This window comes from Trachurus trachurus (genome assembly GCF_905171665.1).
Source record: "Trachurus trachurus genome assembly, chromosome: 19".
NCBI lineage: Eukaryota > Metazoa > Chordata > Actinopteri > Carangiformes > Carangidae > Trachurus > Trachurus trachurus.
This window is the reverse complement of record NC_139913.1, coordinates 3,329,215-3,351,591: the sequence shown is the minus strand read 5'-3', so window position 1 is coordinate 3,351,591 and position 22,377 is coordinate 3,329,215. Positions and strand designations below refer to the sequence as shown.

The 22,377-nt window shown below is 43.2% G+C and overlaps 2 protein-coding genes across 2 annotated transcripts in view; both read left to right on the top strand.

Moving 5' to 3' along the window:
• Positions 1 to 21,969, top strand: part of LOC311003129 (uncharacterized protein) — a gene marked incomplete at its 3' end in the record, with an annotated part of 151,899 nt that extends 129,930 nt beyond the window's left edge. Inside the window, exons 2-4 of the mRNA XM_083994814.1 lie at positions 20,918 to 21,194; positions 21,647 to 21,729; positions 21,835 to 21,969. Coding sequence (XP_083850940.1) covers positions 20,918 to 21,194; positions 21,647 to 21,729; positions 21,835 to 21,969 — 495 coding nt within the window. The remainder of the gene's footprint in view (positions 1 to 20,917; positions 21,195 to 21,646; positions 21,730 to 21,834) is intronic.
• Positions 1,607 to 17,676, top strand: LOC311003085 (scavenger receptor cysteine-rich type 1 protein M130-like; the record flags this gene model as incomplete). The annotated part of the gene is made up of 7 exons (XM_083994770.1): positions 1,607 to 1,673; positions 4,728 to 4,760; positions 9,915 to 10,229; positions 10,319 to 10,606; positions 16,571 to 16,885; positions 16,975 to 17,149; positions 17,655 to 17,676. The coding sequence occupies 7 exons, from the start codon at positions 1,607 to 1,609 to the stop codon at positions 17,674 to 17,676; spliced, it is 1,215 nt and encodes a 404-aa protein (XP_083850896.1).
• Positions 21,970 to 22,377: the final 408 nt, after the last annotated feature.

The following is a 22,377-nucleotide window of genomic DNA, read 5'->3' as shown; positions in this document are numbered from 1 at the left end:
ATGGACCCTTCCTGTCTGGGCATCGTAACAACACACACCTGCTGTTCTCTGTGTTGGAGCCATGCAGCAGCAGCAGGTTGTGGTTCGGCTGTGGAGCAAAGGCTCCAGGGACATGGACTTAAAGGGATAGTTCAACATTTTGGCAAATTGGCCCATTGCCATAATCGCTATAGTCATAGCAGTAGGTTCGTTTCCTTTCATTGTCGGTGTAAGCTATTTTTAGAACGGAGGAGCGGAGCGGCAGGCTGCTCAGGGCTACGCTATGGAGGCTAAGGGAATTTCTTGGTTTTCCTCATCAAACTCATCAAATACACAACCCAACAACTCCAAAAGGCTGTCGTGGACACGTTTTGAGCTGCACATTCACCACGCTATGAGATAATAACGGAACGTTACGAGACGGAGCTGTTTTAGAGGTAAATTCATGCAAAACTGCTGATGCGCGTTGTGTACAGGGACAGTTTTTCAGCAAGCAGTCTCTGTATTTACCCTGTATTTACCTCGAAAACGGCTCCGTTTCGTAACGTTCTGTTATTATCTCATAGCGTGGTGAATGTGCAGGTCACAACTTGTCCACCAGAGCGTTTTGGAGTTTGGGGATTTTGTATTTGATGAGTTTGATGAGGGAAACCAAGAAATTCCTTTAGCCTCCATAGCGTAGCTCTGAGCAGCCTGCCGCTTCGCTCCTCCGTTCTAAAAATAGCTTACACCGACAAATAAAGGTAACAAACCTACTGCTATGACTATAGCGATTATAGCAATGGGCCAATTTGCCAAAATGTTGAACTATCCCTTTAAAGGGATAGTCCGGCGCAAATGTAACCCATGCTCTAACGCACCATGAGAACGAGTTCAACACCCCCTCCAGAGATAAAGTTTGCCGACCGCAAACATCTCGAGTTGTAGCGACTTCAGCAAAGACCGCACAATAGCAAAACACTGCTGTCTATGGAGCCAAGAGCCAACCGCCATCAGAAAAGTCACTCATGGCCACAATAATGTTCAGAACAGCACCAGAGTTCATCAACAGTACAAACACGGTCCCAGCACATAATACGAGGCTTTAACACCTGCTAGCTTTGCTGTCTTTGTTATTTATTTATTTCTGTGAAAATTGTGTGTTTTTCCTTCTTTAACATACAGTACCAACATTTTTGTCCACTTGTGTATATTTTCAATCAGTCACACTCTCTCTGACCACTTGCTGCCTGTTTGGTTTATTTGTTATGCTTGGTTTCGTCTCCGCCACATCTCTCATACACACAACACTACATTCACTACTGACTCAACAGATCACAGATTCATTTACTATGTTGTTTTAATCTTAGTTGTAAATTAATTTAAGTTAATTTACTTTAAAACTCGTGTGGTCTCCCTCTTGGTCATGCTCACTGCGCCTGGGCTGTGAAAAGATGCAGCAGATAAAAATATACGTGACTTAAGCTGAGAAAGCAGCAGATGTGTTTCTATGATACCGTCACTCAGGAAATAACAAGTAATGTGATGTTTAATAAGATGTACTGACCTCATGGAGCTAATGACGAGATAAAACCTGAGGTTAATAGACGAGGAGAGGACGAGTCCGGCAGTCAGAGAGGAGACAGAGATGAAGACGGACGTCTACATGGACATGGATCACCTGATGCTGCTGCTGCTGCTGCTGTGCAGCTCAGGTAGGACTGAGGGACATGTGTTGATGTATTATTGTTACTTTATTATTTGCAAATGTGTATCTCAATCTGTGTGTGCGTAATCATTTTTGTAAATGTGTAAAAAAAATCTAATCTATATTCTACGACGGAGTATTAGGGCCACACTGACAAAAAAAAAAGAGACTTTGAGAATAAAGTCATAAATTTACAAGAATAAAGTCGTACATTTCCTACGAGAAAAAAGTCATAATATTACGAGAATGAAGTCGTAAATTTACGACTTTATTCTCGAAGTTTGTGATTTTTTTATTTGTCAATGTGGCTCTAATACTCTAATACTATGCATGCAAAGATCTGTGAATGCATACACAGATCTGTAAGTGTACATAAATCTGTAAAGGTGTAAATTAGGGCTGTCGGGCGATTAAAAAAATTTATTTAATTAATTACAGTACCTATTTGTAATGAATTCATCTAATTAATCACATTTTGATCTCATATCTGCTAAAGGTACCCAAATAAAGAATTTGAATTCTAGGACATTACAAAATTGTATTGCATGACTAATCTATTGAATACACATTTGAAATCCACATTTAAGTGCGTTTCATAAATGAAATTTAAAAGAAACTGGTCGAGCACATCCCAGCAGTGCCCTGGAGCGGAGGCAGTTTCTGATCGGCGATCTGACTGGCCGCACATCCCGGGTTGCGGGGCAGCGTGCCCGCGGAGGCTCGCGCGCTGCAGCGTTTCAGTTCGGCCTCTTATTTTTCACATGAGCCACGAGCGCCGTTGTCAAGCTGGATAAACCAGATCGTACCAGACAGGAATCCGGTCAATTTTCAAAATAAAATAATTAAATGATGATTAATTAAGTTGTTGCTTGTCCATCTATAAATATTTGTCAGTTGCGTCTGCACACGAGACACACACACACATCCATTCATACAGAGCTACAGGCAGACCTGTGTGTGTGTGGAAAACCGAGTACAGACGAGTATAGATGCGAGTGAAGTCGATGTTTGACCGGCGCGGAGAGAGCAGGAGAAGCAGCTGCCTGTGCAGCCAGCCAAGCGCCTGCAAGGACGCGCGCTGCTCCCGCTCTGCTCCCGCTCTGCTCCCGCTCTGCTTCCGCGGGCAGTGTGTCCGGGCTGTGAGTCGCGTCCATGTCTGTTGTCACTCTGCTTTGACTAGCGACGCAGGTGGGAAGTGACCAACACGTCCAGACAAGTCCGGTGCCAGTGCTACCGTGACGTGCCACTGCCAAGTAGCCTGCTGCGGGTCATTCAATGGGCCAAATTCAAAATGCTCGCGCATTGAATTGCCACTCAGAATCTCAGAATTAATTGCGTTAATTTTTATAACGTGTTAAGTTGCAGTGTAATTAATTAATCTAATTAACGCGTTAAACTGACAGCCCTAGTGTAAATACATCCATAAATACATGAATGGATCTGAAAGTGTCTGTCATCAGTTACAACTCAGGCGGGAGATCTTGATTGTTGCTGACTTTAACTTAGCAGTTAGAAATATTGTTGCAGAGCTTTGTTAGGGTCAGGGTAGTGCCCCACTATGTAGGATTTGTGATACTGGTACTGTGGTTGAGAAGAGCAACTGTCTGCTACCCTGTTCCCAGGGAAGCACACACAGTGGTAGTCTATGTGAATTTGTTGATGGTGCCGTTGCTGAACAAAGCTCCAGAGCTCACTGGACCTCTGGAGGGGGGGCTGGCCGGCCGTGCAGCCCAGCACAGGGTGCTTGTGTGTGGGTGAGAGGAGCAGGGAGACCGGGCTTGAGCTCGGTCTCTGGAGCTCAGAGGAGCTGCGGTGTACCAGGACCACGGTCCTGAACAGAGTGACGTTGCAGCTGGTGCGACCCTGCTCAGGCTTCAGCAGCGGCACCACTTGGGTTATTTAATTTTTTATTTAAGGTTTGAAATTTAAGGTTGAATTTAAGTATTTAAGTAAGTATGTTAAGTACTATGTAAAACTACATACTGGGGCTTTAAAGGGGACATGTTATGGAAATATCACTTTTTGAAGGCTCTTTAACATATATTTGGGTGTTGGTCTTGTCTTTCAGCCCCCGAAATGTGAGAGTTGACAACAAAATCTGCAGGCTCCCTAAGTTAAAATGTGGTTTTACGAGCTGTTTCCTCAGTTGTCTGACAATGATGTCATTAGTTTTTGAATTTGCATAACACCACCCCTAGGACCAGCAGAAGGGGTTGGGCGGGGCAAGCAGTAGCTCATTTGCATTTAAAGGGACAGGCACTGAAACCTTGGGGTATTTTGACCGAAGCATGTCACAGACATCATGTCTTTGAGACACCTGGGAACTATTTTAATTTGTAAAAAGGGGCAGAATATGTCTCCTTTAAAGGTAAAAGCCCCAAAATATATATTTTTAAAAAACATGTAAAACACATCTGTTATTATTTATCATTAATATTATTGTTGTTGTTGGAGGGCAGCCCCCTCCTTAAGAGCAGAGGAGGGGAACAGACAGACAAGAAAGAAACAGCACAGCATCAGGTGTCTGTGTGTGTGTCTGTGTGTAACCCTAACAAAGCTCAGCAATAATACCTTGTTAAAAACATGAATTGTTACTTAGGCTACAGCAAACAACTGATCTGTGGATGCATTCACATTTCTTTGCACGCATCTGCAGATTTGTCTTCACTTGCAAATCTGAACACAAATAGTTTTTTCATATTTGGGTTGAGACAACGAGATTCTCCTTTAGTGAGACAACAATGCCTCGTCATTACTGCAGTGACGTCTACAATGGGCTACAAGCTGGTTTTCATCCAAACCAGCTGGAGAAGTCAGAGGATAGATGGACTGATAAAAACAGACAGAAGCACTCCCATCACCCTGAGCATCATGGGAGATAAAGAGCAGATATATGGAGCTCAGTGTGGAGGATTGTGGGAGCTGATGCTGCTGTGATGGATGTGTTGGGGATTCATTTCATTGTTCCTGACCTGTATGATGGTGCAACTGTTTCTGCTTCTTAGTGACGTCTCTGTCTTCACAGATCTCACTGATGTTTCCTTTCTGGTTTTCTCCTCAGGACTCTGGGCTGAAGGAAGCCACAACTCCACAGGTAAACAGAGAGGATGAGGACTCATGAAGGTGCTGGTGGATGGATGAGTGAGGTGTCTGTGTTGTCTTGCTCAAACTTGCAATAAGCAAGGATCCCCTTCCCCCATCCTAAGGCCCTGGCCCTGGACTTGAGTAGCCACCCTTCCCTTTTTATTCAAATTTAATGGCATTTTAAAACAGTTGTTTTACCACGATTTTTAAACAGACATTTTACTTAAAAGTAAAACAACTTTCAACTGTAATTTTCCTGTGCCTTTCTTAACAAGTGGAAAATTGTTGGTATAACAGGACCTCACATTATTTTGTGACATTTCAAAATTTTCAATTTTCCTTTGATTTTTAATTATTCAGAACAAAAGTGCAACTTTTTTTTTTTGCAACTTTCACTGTTTACCGCAATTTAACCGCAACAAAAGCGCTTAAAACGGTGGTACAGTAAGGTGATAAGCCAAATATAACCCGTAGTTATCTATGCACAGCTGGGAGCTCAAAGCAACAGAGGAGGGGAACAGAGAGAGAGAGAGAGGGAGAAAGAGGAGAGGGACAGCGCAGCGACAGAGGTGTGTGTGTGTGAGAGGGAGAGCGGGAGATGTATTTTTCCTATACAATTCAATATCATCGCAATACCTACAATTGTCTGTGTGTCATTTGCCACATGTGGTTTTGACCTATACTGACAGCCTTTTTAAAGGTTTGCCTCTGACAAAAATATTAAGCCACTACTGGCTGCTAATTGGTGGAAACTCTTAATTACATCATGGAAACACAATATACAGTATATCCTATATTGCCATTCAGTTAAAAAAAAAAATACAATATTACTTTTGCTTCATAGCCCTAGTTGAAATTACATGTATTTCTGTCAAGAAATTTCAGAATGTTCATAATTCTTTTGTAAAAAGGATAGTTCATAAACTGTACACATCTTAATAATGTAGCTACTTTGCACAAAGTACAAAGGGAAAAATGTGGAGTTCTTGTTATTTACAGGTTAATATGCAATCATTTTACTGGTCCGGCCCCCTTGAGATCAAATTAGGCCATATGTGGCCCCTGAACTAAAATGAGTTTGACACCCCTGCTCTAGTCTCTCTCATGTTTTTTTTCCTTCATGACTACCACAAGATGGAGCACATTCAAGTATTTTATTTAGAAATTATTTAGTTTGGATTTTCTTCATTTCTGTTTTAATCAAACTCACTTCTTTTACTCTTTACTCTCTTCTCTGTGTTCAGAGTCTGTCAGGTTGGTGGGAGGAGCCAGTCGCTGTGCAGGTGACCTGCAGCTGAAACAAGGAGAGTGGAGACCAGTGGACGGCTACGACTGGAACCTGAAGGCAGCATCTGTAGTCTGTAGAGATCTGGACTGTGGCTCTGCTGTTTCGACAAGAGGAAGAGAGGAGTCCTCACAGAGGTCTGTGTGGTTGATTAACACTAACTGTGTTCAGTCTGGATCTACCCTGAGGGACTGTTCTTCATCATCATCCTCTCCCTCCTCCGTGGAGATCACCTGTTCAGGTAAGTCCATCAGTGACTGAGTAATACTTCAGTTCATCAGTGACAGTCAGTCGTCTCCACTGAACTGAAGATGTAGAACAACATTATCATACATTTGTCCATCCTTTATTGTCACTGCATTTAAATACAATGAAATTGCAACTGCCCATCACAGTGGTGGCATACATACTTAAGGTGAGACACTACAGGCAAAACACTGCACTGATCAATTGAGATTGAGATTTTTGGCTATTTTTCTTCCTTAAAGCAGAAATAAGTGATATATTTGTGTTAATATAAGTCTTAAATAGTTATATCTTCCGACAGCAATCACTTACATAGAGTGTTTGGACCGAAACACGGGTCTGTCAGTCACTCTGCTCTGCTCTGAGCCGAGGAGAAAACATTTATCGTATCCTACAGTTTTTATCCAATGAGGAGAGAGAACGGCATGCAGGGCTGTGTGTGCAGCCAAGGGACGCCGTGAATGTGGTGACGTAGGGACGAGGACTGTTATGGTGCGTTCAAGGCAGCCCGTAACTCGTGTTTTTCCGACCTGTGAAGTCGTACCAGTTCGATCTGGTACGAGTTCACGGGTCGGAAGTTACGAGTGGCCGTTATAGTGACTTTCACAGGTAAAACAGGTCGGAAAAACACGAGTGGGTTGCCTGGAACGCTACAAAGTCGTAAGTTGTGACTTGAAGCTGTAATTTACGATTTCAAAAGCCTGCCTGGAACGCAGCATTAGCCAAAACGACCGGATCGCTTACTTCTGCTTTAACATGTATTCTTTAATAAAAATCAAACAAAATGGTATAGAAAATTCACATTAAGGTGGTTATTTTACTTCATTTTGTCTCTTTCATCAGTAGATTTCTCCTAAATTCGCCAAAAGTTAGTATTCTGTGACATACTGTGCTGTGCTCGTTATCTGACCCCTGTAATGTCAGGTATCATTGTAAAGCTCTCTCTCTCCTGAACAATGATGTAGGCTCCAAAAATGGTCATCTCCTCCGTATCCGCAACCAATCGTAAAAGTATGATTTACATGAACAATCTCTGGAATTTTACAGTACAAGTCTTTAAAGGTTGTTTTCTCAAAATTAATTTTTCCTCAGACTCTGGGTGCGAAATCTCCACTTCAGCAGCACTTACAGACACCAAACCTTCCAGTTTCATTCCTGTCTATATTCTGAAGGTTTTTACAGAGGGGATTATTGATATATCATTCAAAGCCTGATTTATACAACATTTTATTCCTAAAAACATGGCGAAATTAGATTTTTTTAGGGCTGGTGACAGTATTTTCTCATTTACAGAGTGATAAAAACAGATATCCAAAATCACCTCTGTAAAAACTTCTGACTCTAATATGTCAACTAAATAAAACAAGAATTTTTGAAAGGGGCTTTATCCATTTTTCAGATTTCGGTTCTGGAAATGTATGCAAATTAGCACATATTTCATCACATATTGGCAGATTTACATTTAAACATAAAATTTGACAAAGCTTGTAATACAAAAAATATTTGTCTTAAAGGGACAACGAGGAGTTTTGGAAAAGCAAAGCATTTTCACACTACATTTATGAGCCTCTGCGCGCACAGTGAAATTCTTTGACCGGCGCAAGACAGACTCATGTTTTCATTCATCAAGAATTAAAGTCAGAGGTTGGAAGACGATCACAGACCGTCGTAGTTCCGACCATAAACGGCGATTTGGCGGCGTTATTCTCATGACTCGACACGGAACCGAAAGTAAAGAAACGCTGGTCGGCTCGCCCAGCATTTCCACCACCACTAATAATAACAAAATAACGATAGAGACAAAACGATATATTTATCGAAAATGGGCCCATTAACAAGTGTGGGTAGCGGAGATTCATCCACATTAACGTGAGACTTTTTTATAACCAAATAGAAACTCCTCGTTGTCCCTTTAAAGCAGAAGTAAGCGATCCGGTCGTTTTGCCTAACTTCCTGTCAGCCGATGGAGTTAGCAGTCCCCGCCCTCGTCCCTACGTCACCACATTCACGCGCATCCCTTGGCCCCTTTATGCCGTTCTCTCTCCTCATTGGATAAAGGTTGTAGGATACAAGGAAAGTTTTCTCCTCGGCTTACAGCAGAGCAGAGAGTGACTGACAGACCCGTGTTTCAGACCAAACACTCTATATAAGTGATTGCTGTCGGAAGATATAACTATTTAAGACTTATATTAACACAAATATTCCGCTTACTTCTGCTTTAATGTAAGTGAGAAACTTTGGAAGTTTCATGGTGATATCTGTTATTTAAATTTTTTACTCTATTCACCTGTGTCTCCCCTTAAAATCACACATATCATAAGAGCAGGAGTAAAAAAAAACATGAGTTAAAAGAAGATAAGGAGACAAATACAACATGGCAGGTTACGTGGGTTAAAGCGCTTGTGCGTCCTTGTAAGTGGTGGTGTATATGGGTGTATGGAGTAGTGGAATTACTGTTATGTTATGTTATATTACTGTATGTGTATGTTTGTTGAGAGTCTGGATCGCTTTGGGGGGGGAAAGTTTGATGGTGGACGGCAGGTGATGCAGTGATACTGTCACTGACTGCAGCATAAATTTTTTATTCATCACACACACTCATTAATTCACAGCACAAACTCATATACTCATCGCTACAAAATCGCCAAAAGAGAGACAGTGATACATGTCGTTCAACCAAGCCTGGATAGATGGAGAATGTCCTGTTATTATTACCTTATGTCAACTGGACTGTGAGTTTCTTTAATGGTTGTGTTGGGGACAGAGAAGGAACTCATTTCTGGACACATGCTGATGACTCTAAAGTTGATATGACAGTAAATAAAGGTCAGGGTCCAACTTTAAAGGGATAGTTCACCCTAGAATGATATTTCGCTCATTATCTACTCACCCTCATGTTGACTAAGGGCTGGAAGAATTATCAGAGTCCACCGTCCCTTCTCTGAGTTACAGGGGGTCTCGGCGTAGCAGTGAATTTCAATACAACGGTTGCAAAGGGACACCGGAGCTCTTCGTAAAAAAAACACACACAAAAAAACATCCAAATACCTCCATGATGCTCGTATGTAATGTCCGTCTTGTGCTGAAGCCCCAAATTGCGTAATTGTCCCGAAAAAAAATTAAATAAGTCTATATTTTAAGCTTGTTTGTAGCGGAAGCTTCTCGTCTTCTTCTTCTTCTCCTATTCCTGGTCCGTCCAAATATCGCGTGATTCGCGCCGGCGTCATTGCGGTTACTGCGAATCACGCGATATTTGGACGGACCAGGAATAGGAGAAGAAGAAGAAGACGAGAAGCTTCCGCTACAAACAAGCTTAAAATATAGACTTATTTAATTTTTTTTCGGGACAATTACGCAATTTGGGGCTTCAGCACAAGACGGACATTACATACGAGCATCATGGAGGTATTTGGATGTTTTTTTGTGTGTGTTTTTTTACGAAGAGCTCCGGTGTCCCTTTGCAACCGTTGTATTGAAATTCACTGCTACGCCGAGACCCCCTGTAACTAAGAGAAGGGACGGTGGACTCTGATAATTCTTCCAGCCCTTAGTCAACATGAGGGTGAGTAGATAATGAGCGAAATATCATTCTAGGGTGAACTATCCCTTTAAATGTTGTGTCTCTCTCTGCAGACTCTGTCAGGCTGGTGAATGGGACCAGTGTGTGTTCAGGCAGACTGGAGGTCAAGTCCAACCAGTCTAACCAGTGGTGGTCCTCAGTGTGTGAAGATGACTTTGACCAGCAGGATGCAGAGGTGGTCTGTAGGGAGCTTGACTGTGGGGCTCCTTCAGTCCTCCAGGGGGCGCTCTATGGAGCAGTGGAGGCTCCAATGTGGACCAAAGAGTTCCAGTGTGGAGGCCATGAGTCAGCTCTCCTGGACTGTAGAAGCTCAGGCTCAACTAGAACCAGCTGCTCTCCTGGCAAAGCTGTTGGACTCACCTGCTCAGGTACAAGTGGAGCTACAGTTTGGATTTGCTTCATTTCTGTTTGAATCAAACTCACTTCTTTTCCTCTTCACTCTCTTCTCTGTGTTCAGAGCCTGTCAGGTTGGTGGGAGGAGCCAGTCGCTGTGCAGGTGAACTGCAGGTGAAACTAGGAGAGTGGAGACCAGTGGATGGCGACTATAACTGGAACCTGAAGGCAGCATCTGTAGCCTGTAGAGAACTGGACTGTGGCTCTGCTGTTTCAACAAGAAGAAAGGAGTCCTCAGAGAGGTCTGTGTGGGAGATCGACACTGACTGTGTTCAGTCTGGATCTACCCTGAGAGAGTGTTCATCATCATCATCAGATTCCTCTTCCTCCACCATAGAGATCACCTGTTCAGGTAAGTCCATCAGTGACATCATCAGTGACATCATCAGTGACAGTCAGGTTTAGTGTCTTCCTTCCTTTGTTGCGGAGGCAGAAATGTTCAGTAACATGTTCTTTTTGTATTTAAGTGAGTGAAGGTCTGAAAACAAAACATTTAATATCTCAACATGTTACATCCAGGCATGAAAATCACTCACCTTTCGGCGGAATTCGCCGTTTTGAAACCAAAATAGATGACCTACGTGAATCATGCAGATCCGATGAGAAAATATTTTTGAGGGGGGGTCAAGTGGCAAGTGATCGGGATTTGGAGGTATAGATTACGAGAGCCTTGAATTGAGAAGAGAAAAAAAAGTAAAAGAAGATGAAAACACCCACAAGCGCGAGAGCACCTGATTGGGTTGTGAATTGTATGTGCAGTCCAGAGCGGTGGCAGCAGTGACGCCGCTGCATGAAGTCGCCACATTGTAATTTGAGCCGTTACAGCGCGACCTGTCCATGTGCCTGCGTTTGTGTGTGTGCACCAGCGCGCTAGAGAGAGACGGGCCGCCACAGACTCGTTAATTAATGCAAGTTGGTTGATAAGTTTCGTTTTTACCACCACTAGCATGCATGCACGTCTCTCTCTCTCTGTGAATGAGTGAGTGAGTGAGTGAACACAGCAAGTGTATCTGTCTGCGGCCTGCAAGAGGGAGGCGTGTCGAGTAGTAGGCACTGTAGGAGGCGTGTCGCGTAATGACGTCACTACGCGACACGCCCCCCCGCCACTACAGGGAACGCCCTACACACGGTTCTTAAAGGGATATGAGCCCACTACAGTTGCATGCAAAAGTTAACGACTTTGCCTACGCGTTCTTTGCCCTATAATGAATGTATTCAAAAGCTTACAAATGTTATTATTACATTTTTAATTGGGTAAAAACAATTAAGGCAGGATTTCATTTATATTAAAATTTAGATGTAAAATTTTCTGACTTTGTCACAAGAGAAAACACAAGATAATTAACAGACAGGAATTCATGAGCTAAATGTCAGTGCTTATGTGGGAGTAAGAGCGTAATGTGTTGATATATATATATATATATATATATATATATATATATATATATATATATATATATATATATATATATATATATATATATATATATATGTATATATATATATATAGCAAACTCATCTGATTTTGTATCCTCAGCATGTCCTGAGTGAGGGAAAAAAAGCCCCGAAGAATCCCATTAGGGGAAAGTTTCGAAAAACACCCAAACATATCCCATTTATACGCATATAAAAAAAAAATTTCACGTGTATAGGGTAAAATTTTTAACCTTTAGATATCTCCATGAAAATTACTGAGTTGATTACTTACATTAAGACAAACAAAAAATGTATTACAAGTTTTTTGAAATTCTTTGTTAACATGAGCAAATTTGCATACATTTGCATAAATTGCACCGTTTTGACGGCACATGTATATATGAAGTTGCTGTGGTGGTACTGGCATGAAAATTGGAATGAGTTGACTCCATCGGTCAACCGACAAGTTGACCACTTTAAATTTCAAGATGACTGCAATTTTTCAAGACAGCCACATCCTTAGTAGAGCAGGTATGACATGCTCCGTCTCTATTAATGCTCATGTTGGGTAGTCTTTGGTTCCATTCCTTAAAGTCCCTGAAAAGTGACACTGGATTCGTTTTCTGAGTTAATCACATCCCAGACATATGTCCTATTAACCATCCTGCCAATTTTGGATGCTAGAAAAATTCGTTTAGTAGGTGAAATTAGGTTTTAAAATCATGACTAAATGAGGCAGTTCTTGCAGCATGTCTGCTGCAGGCACATAAGCCCCGCCCACTTGCTGAGCTTCGTCAAGTTTCAACTGTCAATCAAATGGCCTACTGCTAACTGTCACATCGTACCCGAGCAGCTACGGGCTTGAGCTATACGCTTGAGCTGGAGTCTGAGTCCAGCTCTTATCTGAATGTCTCCGATACACACTGAGCAGTGAGGGAAATATGCTGGGGCCGCTGCCGTCAGCACACGAATCTCCGCTACCCTGATAGCGTTAGCTCGGCGGCTAATAGCCCGGCGCTAACGCGTTAGCTCGACTAGCCCGGCGCTAACGCGCTAGCTCGGCGGCTAGCCCCGTTCACCCCGAGCCACTGCAGCATCGGACCCACGGCTCACCGCCACAGCAGCGGGAGCCTTGAAGGCTACACCGCAACAACAATGAGGGCCGCCACCGTCAGCACAGGACGACGGGCCTAGCGCTAGCCGCCGAGCTAATGCTATCAGGGCAAGCAGAGATTCATCTCCTGACGGCGGCGGCCCTCAGTTTTGTTGCCGGTGTAGCTGTTGCTGTGTCGGTCAGCTGTGGGACGGACGCTGCAGAGGTTCACCTGGACTGTGGCTGTTTTGGCTTTTAGAGTTTTGCCGCCGGGCGCCGGCTGGTCCCACGGTGGCAGTCTCATTAGTTTGTTTGAAATAAAAGTGGAGCTTCATGTTTAACATAAGAGCAGCGCTGCCTCTGGGATCTGTATAGACCATGTTCAAATAACACCACATTTACATCAATAAATAAATGTTTTACAATGACCAAGCTAGTGGACTGGTAGCTCCGGCGGCGCTGGTAGCTCCAGGGGTAGTGGCAGCAGACGCTCGTTGGCATTCTTGAAGTATTTATAATATTACTGTGCACATGGGAGGAGTTATGAAAGTAGGGACGCCAGTGCGTCACGGCGCCCCCTCTGTAAGCCTGCCCTTAAAAACAAAGACCACTGAAGCAGAGTGAAACTGTGAAACCCTAACCTCTAAAATTAAGCACTGTACAGAAATGAGTCTTTTTGCATGTTTTTATCAATACATTTCGAACACTTTTAATATATTTTGAAACAAAACTCCAATTTCACTTTCCAGGGACTTTAAGTTTTTTAACTGTAATATCATATTACAGTTAAAAAATGTCTTGTTCAATCTTGTTAACATATTATATGTTAACAAGATTGAACAAGACATTTTCACCTGCTCTACTCAATGTTTAGATCAGGTGTTGTATGTATGCAAATTAGCCATACGTAATTGGATTATGCACTGTTGGCTCATGTCATACCTGCTCTACTAAGGATGTGGCTGTCGTGAAAAATTGCAGTCATCTTGAAATTTAAAGTGGTCAACTTGTCGGTTGACCGATGGAGTCAACTCATTCCAGTTTTCATGCTGGTACCACCACAGCAACTTCATATATACATGTGCCGTCAAAACGGTGGCATTTATGCAAATTTATGCAAATTTATGCAAATTTGCTCATGTTAACAAATAATTTCAAAAAACTTGTAATACATTTTTTGTTTGTCTTAATGTAAGTAATCAACTCAGTAATTTTCATGGAGATATCTCAAAGTTAAAAATTTTACCCTATACACGTGAATTTTTTTTTTTAATATGCGTATAAATGGGATATGTTTGGGTGTTTTTCGAAACTTTCCCCTAAACGGATTCTTCGGGGCTTTTTTTTTCCCTCACTCAGGACATGCTGAGGATACAAAATCAGTTGAGTTTGCTTCTGTTGCAATTTGTTTAACGTTGACCCCTTTTTTGGCCTAAAATGACTGGACTAACAACCGGTACTTGAGCACCGAAGGGAAGCGGTCTCTGTTCCGCGCTATTCGCGGTGCTTCGGCGTCCGGTGTGAACCCAGCAGCCTGCTACCAGAGCCAGTCTCTATTAGAAATTCTCTGCTGCTGCTGCTGCTGCCTTGTTGTCCCGCTGCAAATGTTGGCCCGCTGCAATTAACATCCTGACGTCAATCATTGTTTTTGCACTTTAGTTCCAGGTTAAATTTTTTCTCCCGGTCTCCTAATGCTTTTTAATAATTTTAGCTATTCATTATTACTTTGTGTGTGGTTGTTTTGTTTAGAGTGAATTATCTTTGTTGTCAATAGCATTTACAGTAAGATAGGCTTGACATTGAAAATTTCCTCCCGTTTCTCGCGCCCCACCTGTCATGTCTCCGTTCCCCACCAGTGGGGCGCGCCCCACACTTTGAGAAGCACTGCCTTAGTCCATCGCTAAACACAATTATTATATACATTAATCGATGAATTAATTAAATTACACTGACACTTACAGTCTGCATATGTTCGGCCATTCAGACTAGTCAAGTTTTACGGCGGAACTGGTTTACTTCCTGTTTTGTTATCCGTTTTGGCGGTCTCATTTTACATCTCGCGTGGTTCAACGTGACTTTCCCGTGTGGAGGGGGCGTGTCGCGTAGTGACGTCACTACGCGACACGCCTCTACGCGAAACGCCTCCCTCTTGCAGGCCGCAGACAGACCCCTCTCGAACACAGCGAACGAGCGCTATGCGGAGATGAATTAACGGAACGATATTGCGTTGATGAAAAAAAAAAAAAGCAGAGTCAATTTGTGGCTTGGTCTTGATTCTGTGGCGCTGCACCACATTGGTCTACGTATGGGAAACAATAGGTGTGTGTTTGAGTAAAATGGTCATTTGTGTTTCATTCTATAAACTACTGATAACAATTCCCCCCAAAAATTACAACTGGTCAAAATAACAAAAAAAGATGCAGTGTTTTCAGACCTCAAATAATGCAAAGAAAACAAGTTGATATTCATTTTTAAACAGACCACTAATGTTTTAATTTAGGAAGAGTTCAGATTAATATTGATGGAAATTTCAATTTGAATCCTGCAGCAGCAGGGATTGATTATTTACTGATGCATAATAGTTCTAAGATTTTCTAATAAAGTCAATAATGACATTTTTTGTGTTCTCTTTGTATTTGGAAAAGTATCAAAAAACATGTTGGTACCAATACCAGTACTAACATGTTGGTATCGTGACAACACTAATAACGTTATATAGCATAATGTGACCATACTTTATCATACACTCATACTATCTTGTAGTTCTGCTTGAATTTCTTCTCATAATGCATCAGATTGATGCTTTCAAATATGAAATATTTAAATTTTTCATCCGGGGGAACATGCCCCTGGACCCCCCTAGAGGGGTCGTATCCTTCTCACCTTTTTCACCCATGACCCGTTTTCATGTCTGTACATCATCGTCTGTATTGGAGAACCCCCCACCCAATCATGGGCTCCTTGCAGGTACAGGTGAAGCTAACCCCTGAGCAGGGGAGGATCAGAATACATGTAAGCTCACTGAACTGAAGATGTAGAACAACATTATCATAAATGTGTCCATCCTTTAAGTTTGATTGTGGACGGCAGGTGATGCAGTGATACTGTCACTGACTGCAGCATCACTGGATTGAACAGACACATGAACTCACCACCGCAGCTTCAACCAACCTGCTGTGGTTCACTGACAAACCCAGCAGCTGCCACAGTCCTCACTCACAGCTCCTTTAATAACAACTACACTGGAAGTTCAGACAGTTTGATGTCTTGTGATTCCCCACAGAAAGGAGCTGTCATTTACTGATGCTTTATAGATAAAATACAGAATAATTAAGATCAATTTTATCCTGTTATCTCTCCATTTGGGACAAAAGTTTTATTTAGAAGATTAAATTGACACGTTCTCTACACACACACACACAAAATAACAGCCTTGTGCATGGTGCTGTGACACTCGACCCCTGAACCAGTTATACCACCACTGATGCACACATCATGTCCACACAACGATGGGACTTACAAGTTTTCATTCACCACACACACTCATTAATTCACAGCACAAACTCATAAACTCATCACTACACCGTCGCCAAAAGAGAGACAGTGATACATGTCGTTCAACCAAGCCTGGATAGATGGAGGATGTCCTGTTATTATTATCTCATGTCAACTGGACTGTGAGTTTCTTTAATGGTTGTGTTGGGGACAGAGAAGGAACTCATTTCTGGACACATGCTGATGACTTTAAAGTTGATATGACAGTAACTAAAGGTCAGGATCAAACTTTAAATGTGTCTCTCTCTGCAGACTCTGTCAGGCTGGTGAATGGGACCAGTCTGTGTTCAGGCAGACTGGAGGTCAAGTCCAACCAGTCTGACCAGTGGTGGTCCTCAGTGTGTGAAGATGACTTTGACCAGCAGGATGCAGAGGTGGTCTGTAGGGAGCTTGACTGTGGGGCTCCTTCAGTCCTCCAGGGGGCGCTCTATGGAGCAGTGGAGGCTCCAATGTGGACCAAAGAGTTCCAGTGTGGAGGCAACGAGTCAGCTCTCCTGGACTGTAGAAGCTCAGGCTCAACTAGAACCAGCTGCTCACCTGGCAAAGCTGTTGGACTCACCTGCTCAGGTACAAGTGGAGCTACAGTTTGGATTTGCTTCATTTCTGTTTTAATCAAACTCACTTATTTTACTCTTCACTCTCTTTTCTGTGTTCAGAGCCTGTAAGGTTGGTGGGAGGAGCCAGTCGCTGTGCAGGTGAACTGCAGGTGAAACCAGGAGAGTGGAGACCAGTGGACGGCAGCCGGAACCTGAAGGAAGCATCTGTAGCCTGTAGAGATCTGGACTGTGGCTCTGTTGTTTCAACAAGAGAAAGAAAGGAGTCCTCACAGAGGTCTGTGTGGAGGATCGACACTAACTGTGTTCAGTCTGGATCTACCCTGAGAGAGTGTTCATCATCATCATCAGGTTCCTCTCCCTCCACCATAGAGATCACCTGTTCAGGTAAGTCCATCAGTGACATCATCAGTGACAGTCAGGTTTAGTGTCTTCCTTCCTTTGTTGCGGAGGCAGAAATGTTCAGTAACATGTTCTTTTTGTATTTAAGTGAGTGAAGGTCTGAAAACAAAACATTTAATATCTCAACATGTTACATCCAGGCATGAGAATCACTCACCTTTCGGCGGAATTCGCCGTTTTGAAACCAAAATAGATGACCTACGTGAATCATGCAGATCCGATGAGAAAATATTTTTGAGGGGGGGTCAAGTGGCAAGTGATTGGGATTTGGAGGTATAGATTACGAGAGCCTTGAATTGAGAAGAGAAAAAAAAGTAAAAGAAGATGAAAACACCCACAAGCGCGAGAGCACCTGATTGGGTTGTGAATTGTATGTGCAGTCCAGATCGGTGGCAGCAGTGACGCCGCTGCATGAAGTCGCCACATTGTAATTTGAGCCGTTACAGCGCGACCTGTCCATGTGCCTGCGTTTGTGTGTGTGCACCAGCGCGCTAGAGAGAGACGGGCCGCCACAGACTCGTTAATTAATGCAAGTTGGTTGATAAGTTTCGTTTTTACCACCACTAGCATGCATGCACGTCTCTCTCTCTCTCTGTGAGTGAGTGAGTGAACACAGCGAAGGAGCGCTATGCGGAGATGAATTAACGGAACGATATTGCGTTGATGAAAAAAAAAAAAAAAGCAGAGTCAATTTGTGGCTTGGTCTTGATTCTGTGGCGCTGCACCACATTGGTCTACGTATGGGAAACAATAGGTGTGTGTTTGAGTAAAATGGTCATTTGTGTTTCATTCTATAAACTACTGATAACAATTTCCCCAAAAAATTACAACTGGTCAAAATAACAAAAAAAGATGCAGTGTTTTCAGACCTCAAATAATGCAAAGAAAACAAGTTGATATTCATTTTTAAACAGACCACTAATGTTTTAATTTAGGAAGAGTTCAGATTAATATTGATGGAAATTTCAATTTTAATCCTGCAGCAGCAGTGACTGATTATTTACTGATGCATAATAGTTCTAAGATTTTCTATTAAAATAAAGTCAATAATGACATTTTTTGTGTTCTCTTTGTATTTGGAAAAGTATCAAAAAACATGTTGGTACCAATACCAGTACTAACATGTTGGTATCGTGACAACACTAATAACGTTATATAGCATAATGTGACCATACTTTATCATACACTCATACTATCTTGTAGTTCTGCTTGAATTTCTTCTCATAATGCATCAGATTGATGCTTTCAAATATGAAATATTTAAATTTTTCTCCCAGGGGAACATGCCCCTGGACCCCCCTAGAGGGGTCGTATCCTTCTCACCTCTTTCACCCATGACCCGTTTTCATGTCTGTACATCATTGTCTGTATTGGAGAACCCCCCACCCAATCATGGGCTCCTTGCAGGTACAGGTGAAGCTAACCCCTGAGCAGGGGAGGATCAGATACATGTAAGCTCACTGAACTGAAGATGCGGAACAACATTATCATAAATGTGTCCATCCTTTAAGTTTGATGGTGGACGGCAGGTGATGCAGTGATACTGTCACTGACTGCAGCATCACTGGATTGAACAGACACATGAACTCACCACCGCAGCTTCAACCAACCTGCTGTGGTTCACTGACAAACCCAGCAGCTGCCACAGTCCTCACTCACAGCTCCTTTAATAACAACTACACTGGAAGTTCAGACAGTTTGATGCCTCATGATTCCCCACAGAAAGGAGCTGTCATTTACTGATGCTTCATAGATAAAATACAGAATAATTAAGATCAATTTTATCCTGTTATCTCTCCATTTGGGACAAAAGTTTTATTTGCAAGATTAAACTGACATGTAACACACACACACAAAATAACAGCCTTGTCCATGGTGCTGTGACACTCGACCCCTGAACCAGTTATACCACTACTGATGCACACATCATGTCCACACAACGATGGGACTTACAAGTTTTCATTCACCACACACACTCATTAATTCACAGCACAAACTCATATACTCATCACTACACCGTCGCCAGAAGACAGACAGTGATATGTCGTTCAACCAAGCCTGGATAGATGGAGAATGTCCTGTTATTATTATCTCATGTCAACTGGACTGTGAGTTTCTTTAATGGTTGTGTTGGGGACAGAGAAGGAACTCATTTCTGGACACATGCTGATGACTTTAAAGTTGATATGACAGTAAATAAAGGTCAGGATCAAACTTTAAATGTTGTGTCTCTCCCTGCAGACTCTGTCAGGCTGGTGAATGGGACCAGTGTGTGTTCAGGCAGACTGGAGGTCAAGTCCAACCAGTCTAACCAGTGGTGGTCCTCAGTGTGTGAAGATGACTTTGACCAGCAGGATGCAGAGGTGGTCTGTAGGGAGCTTAGCTGTGGGGCTCCTTCAGTCCTCCAGGGGGCGCTCTATGGAGCAGCGGAGGCTCCAATGTGGACCAAAGAGTTCCAGTGTGGAGGCAACGAGTCAGCTCTCCTGGACTGTAGAAGCTCAGGCTCAACTAGAACCAGCTGCTCACCTGGCAAAGCTGTTGGACTCACCTGCTCAGGTACAAGTGGAGCTACAGTTTGGATTTGCTTCATTTCTGTTTGAATCAAACTCACTTATTTTACTCATCACTCTCTTCTCTGTGTTCAGAGTCTGTCAGGTTGGTGGGAGGAGCCAGTCGCTGTGCAGGTGAACTGCAGGTGAAACTAGGAGAGTGGAGACCAGTGGACAGCTACTACTGGAACCTGAAGGCAGCATCTGTAGCCTGTAGAGAGCTGGACTGTGGCTCTGCTGTTTCAACAAGAAGAAGAGAGGAGTCCTCAGAGAGGTCTGTGTGGGAGATCGACACTAACTGTGTTCAGTCTGGATCTACCCTGAGGGAGTGTTCATCACCATCATCCTCTTCCTCCACCATGGAGATCACCTGTTCAGGTAAGTCCATCAGTGACATCATCAGTGACAGTCAGGTTTAGTGTCTTCCTTCCTTTGTTGCAGAGGCAGAAATGTTCAGTAACATGTTGTTTTTGTATTTAAGTGAGTGAAGGTCTGAAAACAAGACATTTAATATCTCAACATGTTACATCATTGTCTGTATTGGAGAACCCCCCACCCAATCATGGGCTCCTTGCAGGTACAGGTGAAGCTAACCCCTGAGCAGGGGAGGATCATAATACATGTAAGCTCACTGAACTGAAGATGTAGAACAACATTATCATAAATGTGTCCATCCTCTAAGTTTGATGGTGGATGGCAGGTGATGCAGTGATACTATCAATGACTGCAGCGTCACTGGATTGAACAGACACATGAACTCACCACCGCAGCTTCAACCAACCTGCTGTGGTTCACTGACAAACCCAGCAACTGCCACAGTCCTCACTCACAGCTCCTTTAATAACAACTACACTGGAAGTTCAGACAGTTTGATGCCTCGTGATTCCCCACAGAAAGGAGCTGTCATTTACTGATGCTTTATAGATAAAATACAGAATAATTAAGATCAATTTTGTCTTGTTATCTCTCCAGTGAACATCTGGATCAGATCCTTTTAGAAACTGACTGTTAACATTCAGCCAATCATCTCTCTGTTTACAGACCTGCTGGTCCAGCCAATCATCTCTGTGTCCTCCATGGACGGGGTCTCCCAGGCCCAGCAGCAGGGTTATTCAGGCGTGTTGATGGGCTCCAACTTCACCATCAGCTGCTCCATCCAGCCACAGTACCCAGGAGGCTTCTTCCAGCTCACCTTCACCTCCTCCAACACAACGGACAACTACACCCAGCCAGCTGTCAATCACTCCGCCTCCTTCCTGTTTCCTGCTGCAGAGCCCGCCCACCAAGGAAACTACAGCTGTGTTTATCACCTCTACCTTTTCCCTCATAACTTCTCCTCTGAGAGCCGTCGACTGTCCCTCACTGTCTCAGGTGAGTTGAAGCACATTTCACCTGTCTGTGCTCAGGGGCCCATTGTCTCTTCATCTGTCCATGTTGCTGTAGTGAAAAGTCCACGACAGGAGAGGATCCAGTGAAGGTACATGAGCACCATGATGGTAAGAAACTGGGTTTTACATGATGAGTCAGACGTCAGCAGGATGATTCAGCTTCATCATGTTTGGTAAACTGCCTGTAAAGATGGTGATTAACACTCACCTGAGACATTTCAACCAGACACAGGCTGGAAGGAGACAAGAAGCTTCAGTTCATCCTTTCAGACTAACTCTGTCCACCTGTTGTGTCTGTCCAACATCGTCAGTGCACAGAGACGATCAGACGACCTTATTCTCTAAGAACTGACTCAAACATGTTGAGGTTTGTTTAATGAAGCTGTTGTTCTCATGTCATGTGATCTAACGTGATGACTGAATGTGTCTCATCAGATCCAACAGGTTATATCATCAGACTGGTCGTCCTGCCACTCGGTCTGCTGCTGATGATCGCTGTCATCTGTCTCAGCCTTAAGGTACCAGACTCACCTTTGTTGACCTGAGCTCTGTCTGACATGAAGCTCTCAGCTCCTGTATGTTGAACTGAAGTCTTGTGTCTGTGTGCTGCCACATCTCTCCAGGCCACCAGGGGGCAGAGTCCAGTCCATCAGGAGGCCATAGAGCTGCAGTCTTTGAACCTGGGTGTTTCCACAGCTGACGGAGGGCCAGCTGAAGAAGAAGGAGTCCAGGCTGCTGCAGAGGAGGAACTTGTCTAACATCCAGACTCGTCAGCTGCCACACACCTGTCCATCAGCTCAGTCAACGATCCAGCATCGTCCCTCAGATGTTCCCTTTAGAGTTTCACTGAGATCAGCAGGAGGAAATCATCTGTGGTTTCATCTCTCCTCTCAGTCTCATGTGATCAACAGGTTTTTGCAGCACAGTATCTCTCGGAGAAACAACACTGATTTATTGGTTTAGAGACTGAAAGTACAGTGATGATGCTTTCAAAGGCAAAGTTATGAATCATTTTTTCTTCATCAAATAATCTCATCCAAAGATGAGTGAAGAGCAAACACCTGGATTTTGGATCATCATCTTCAGGACTGTTGGGACTTTGTGAATCTGAAGCAGAGCAGAGAGGAAATCTGTGTGAACCGTCTGTCACACACAAGTCACCTGAT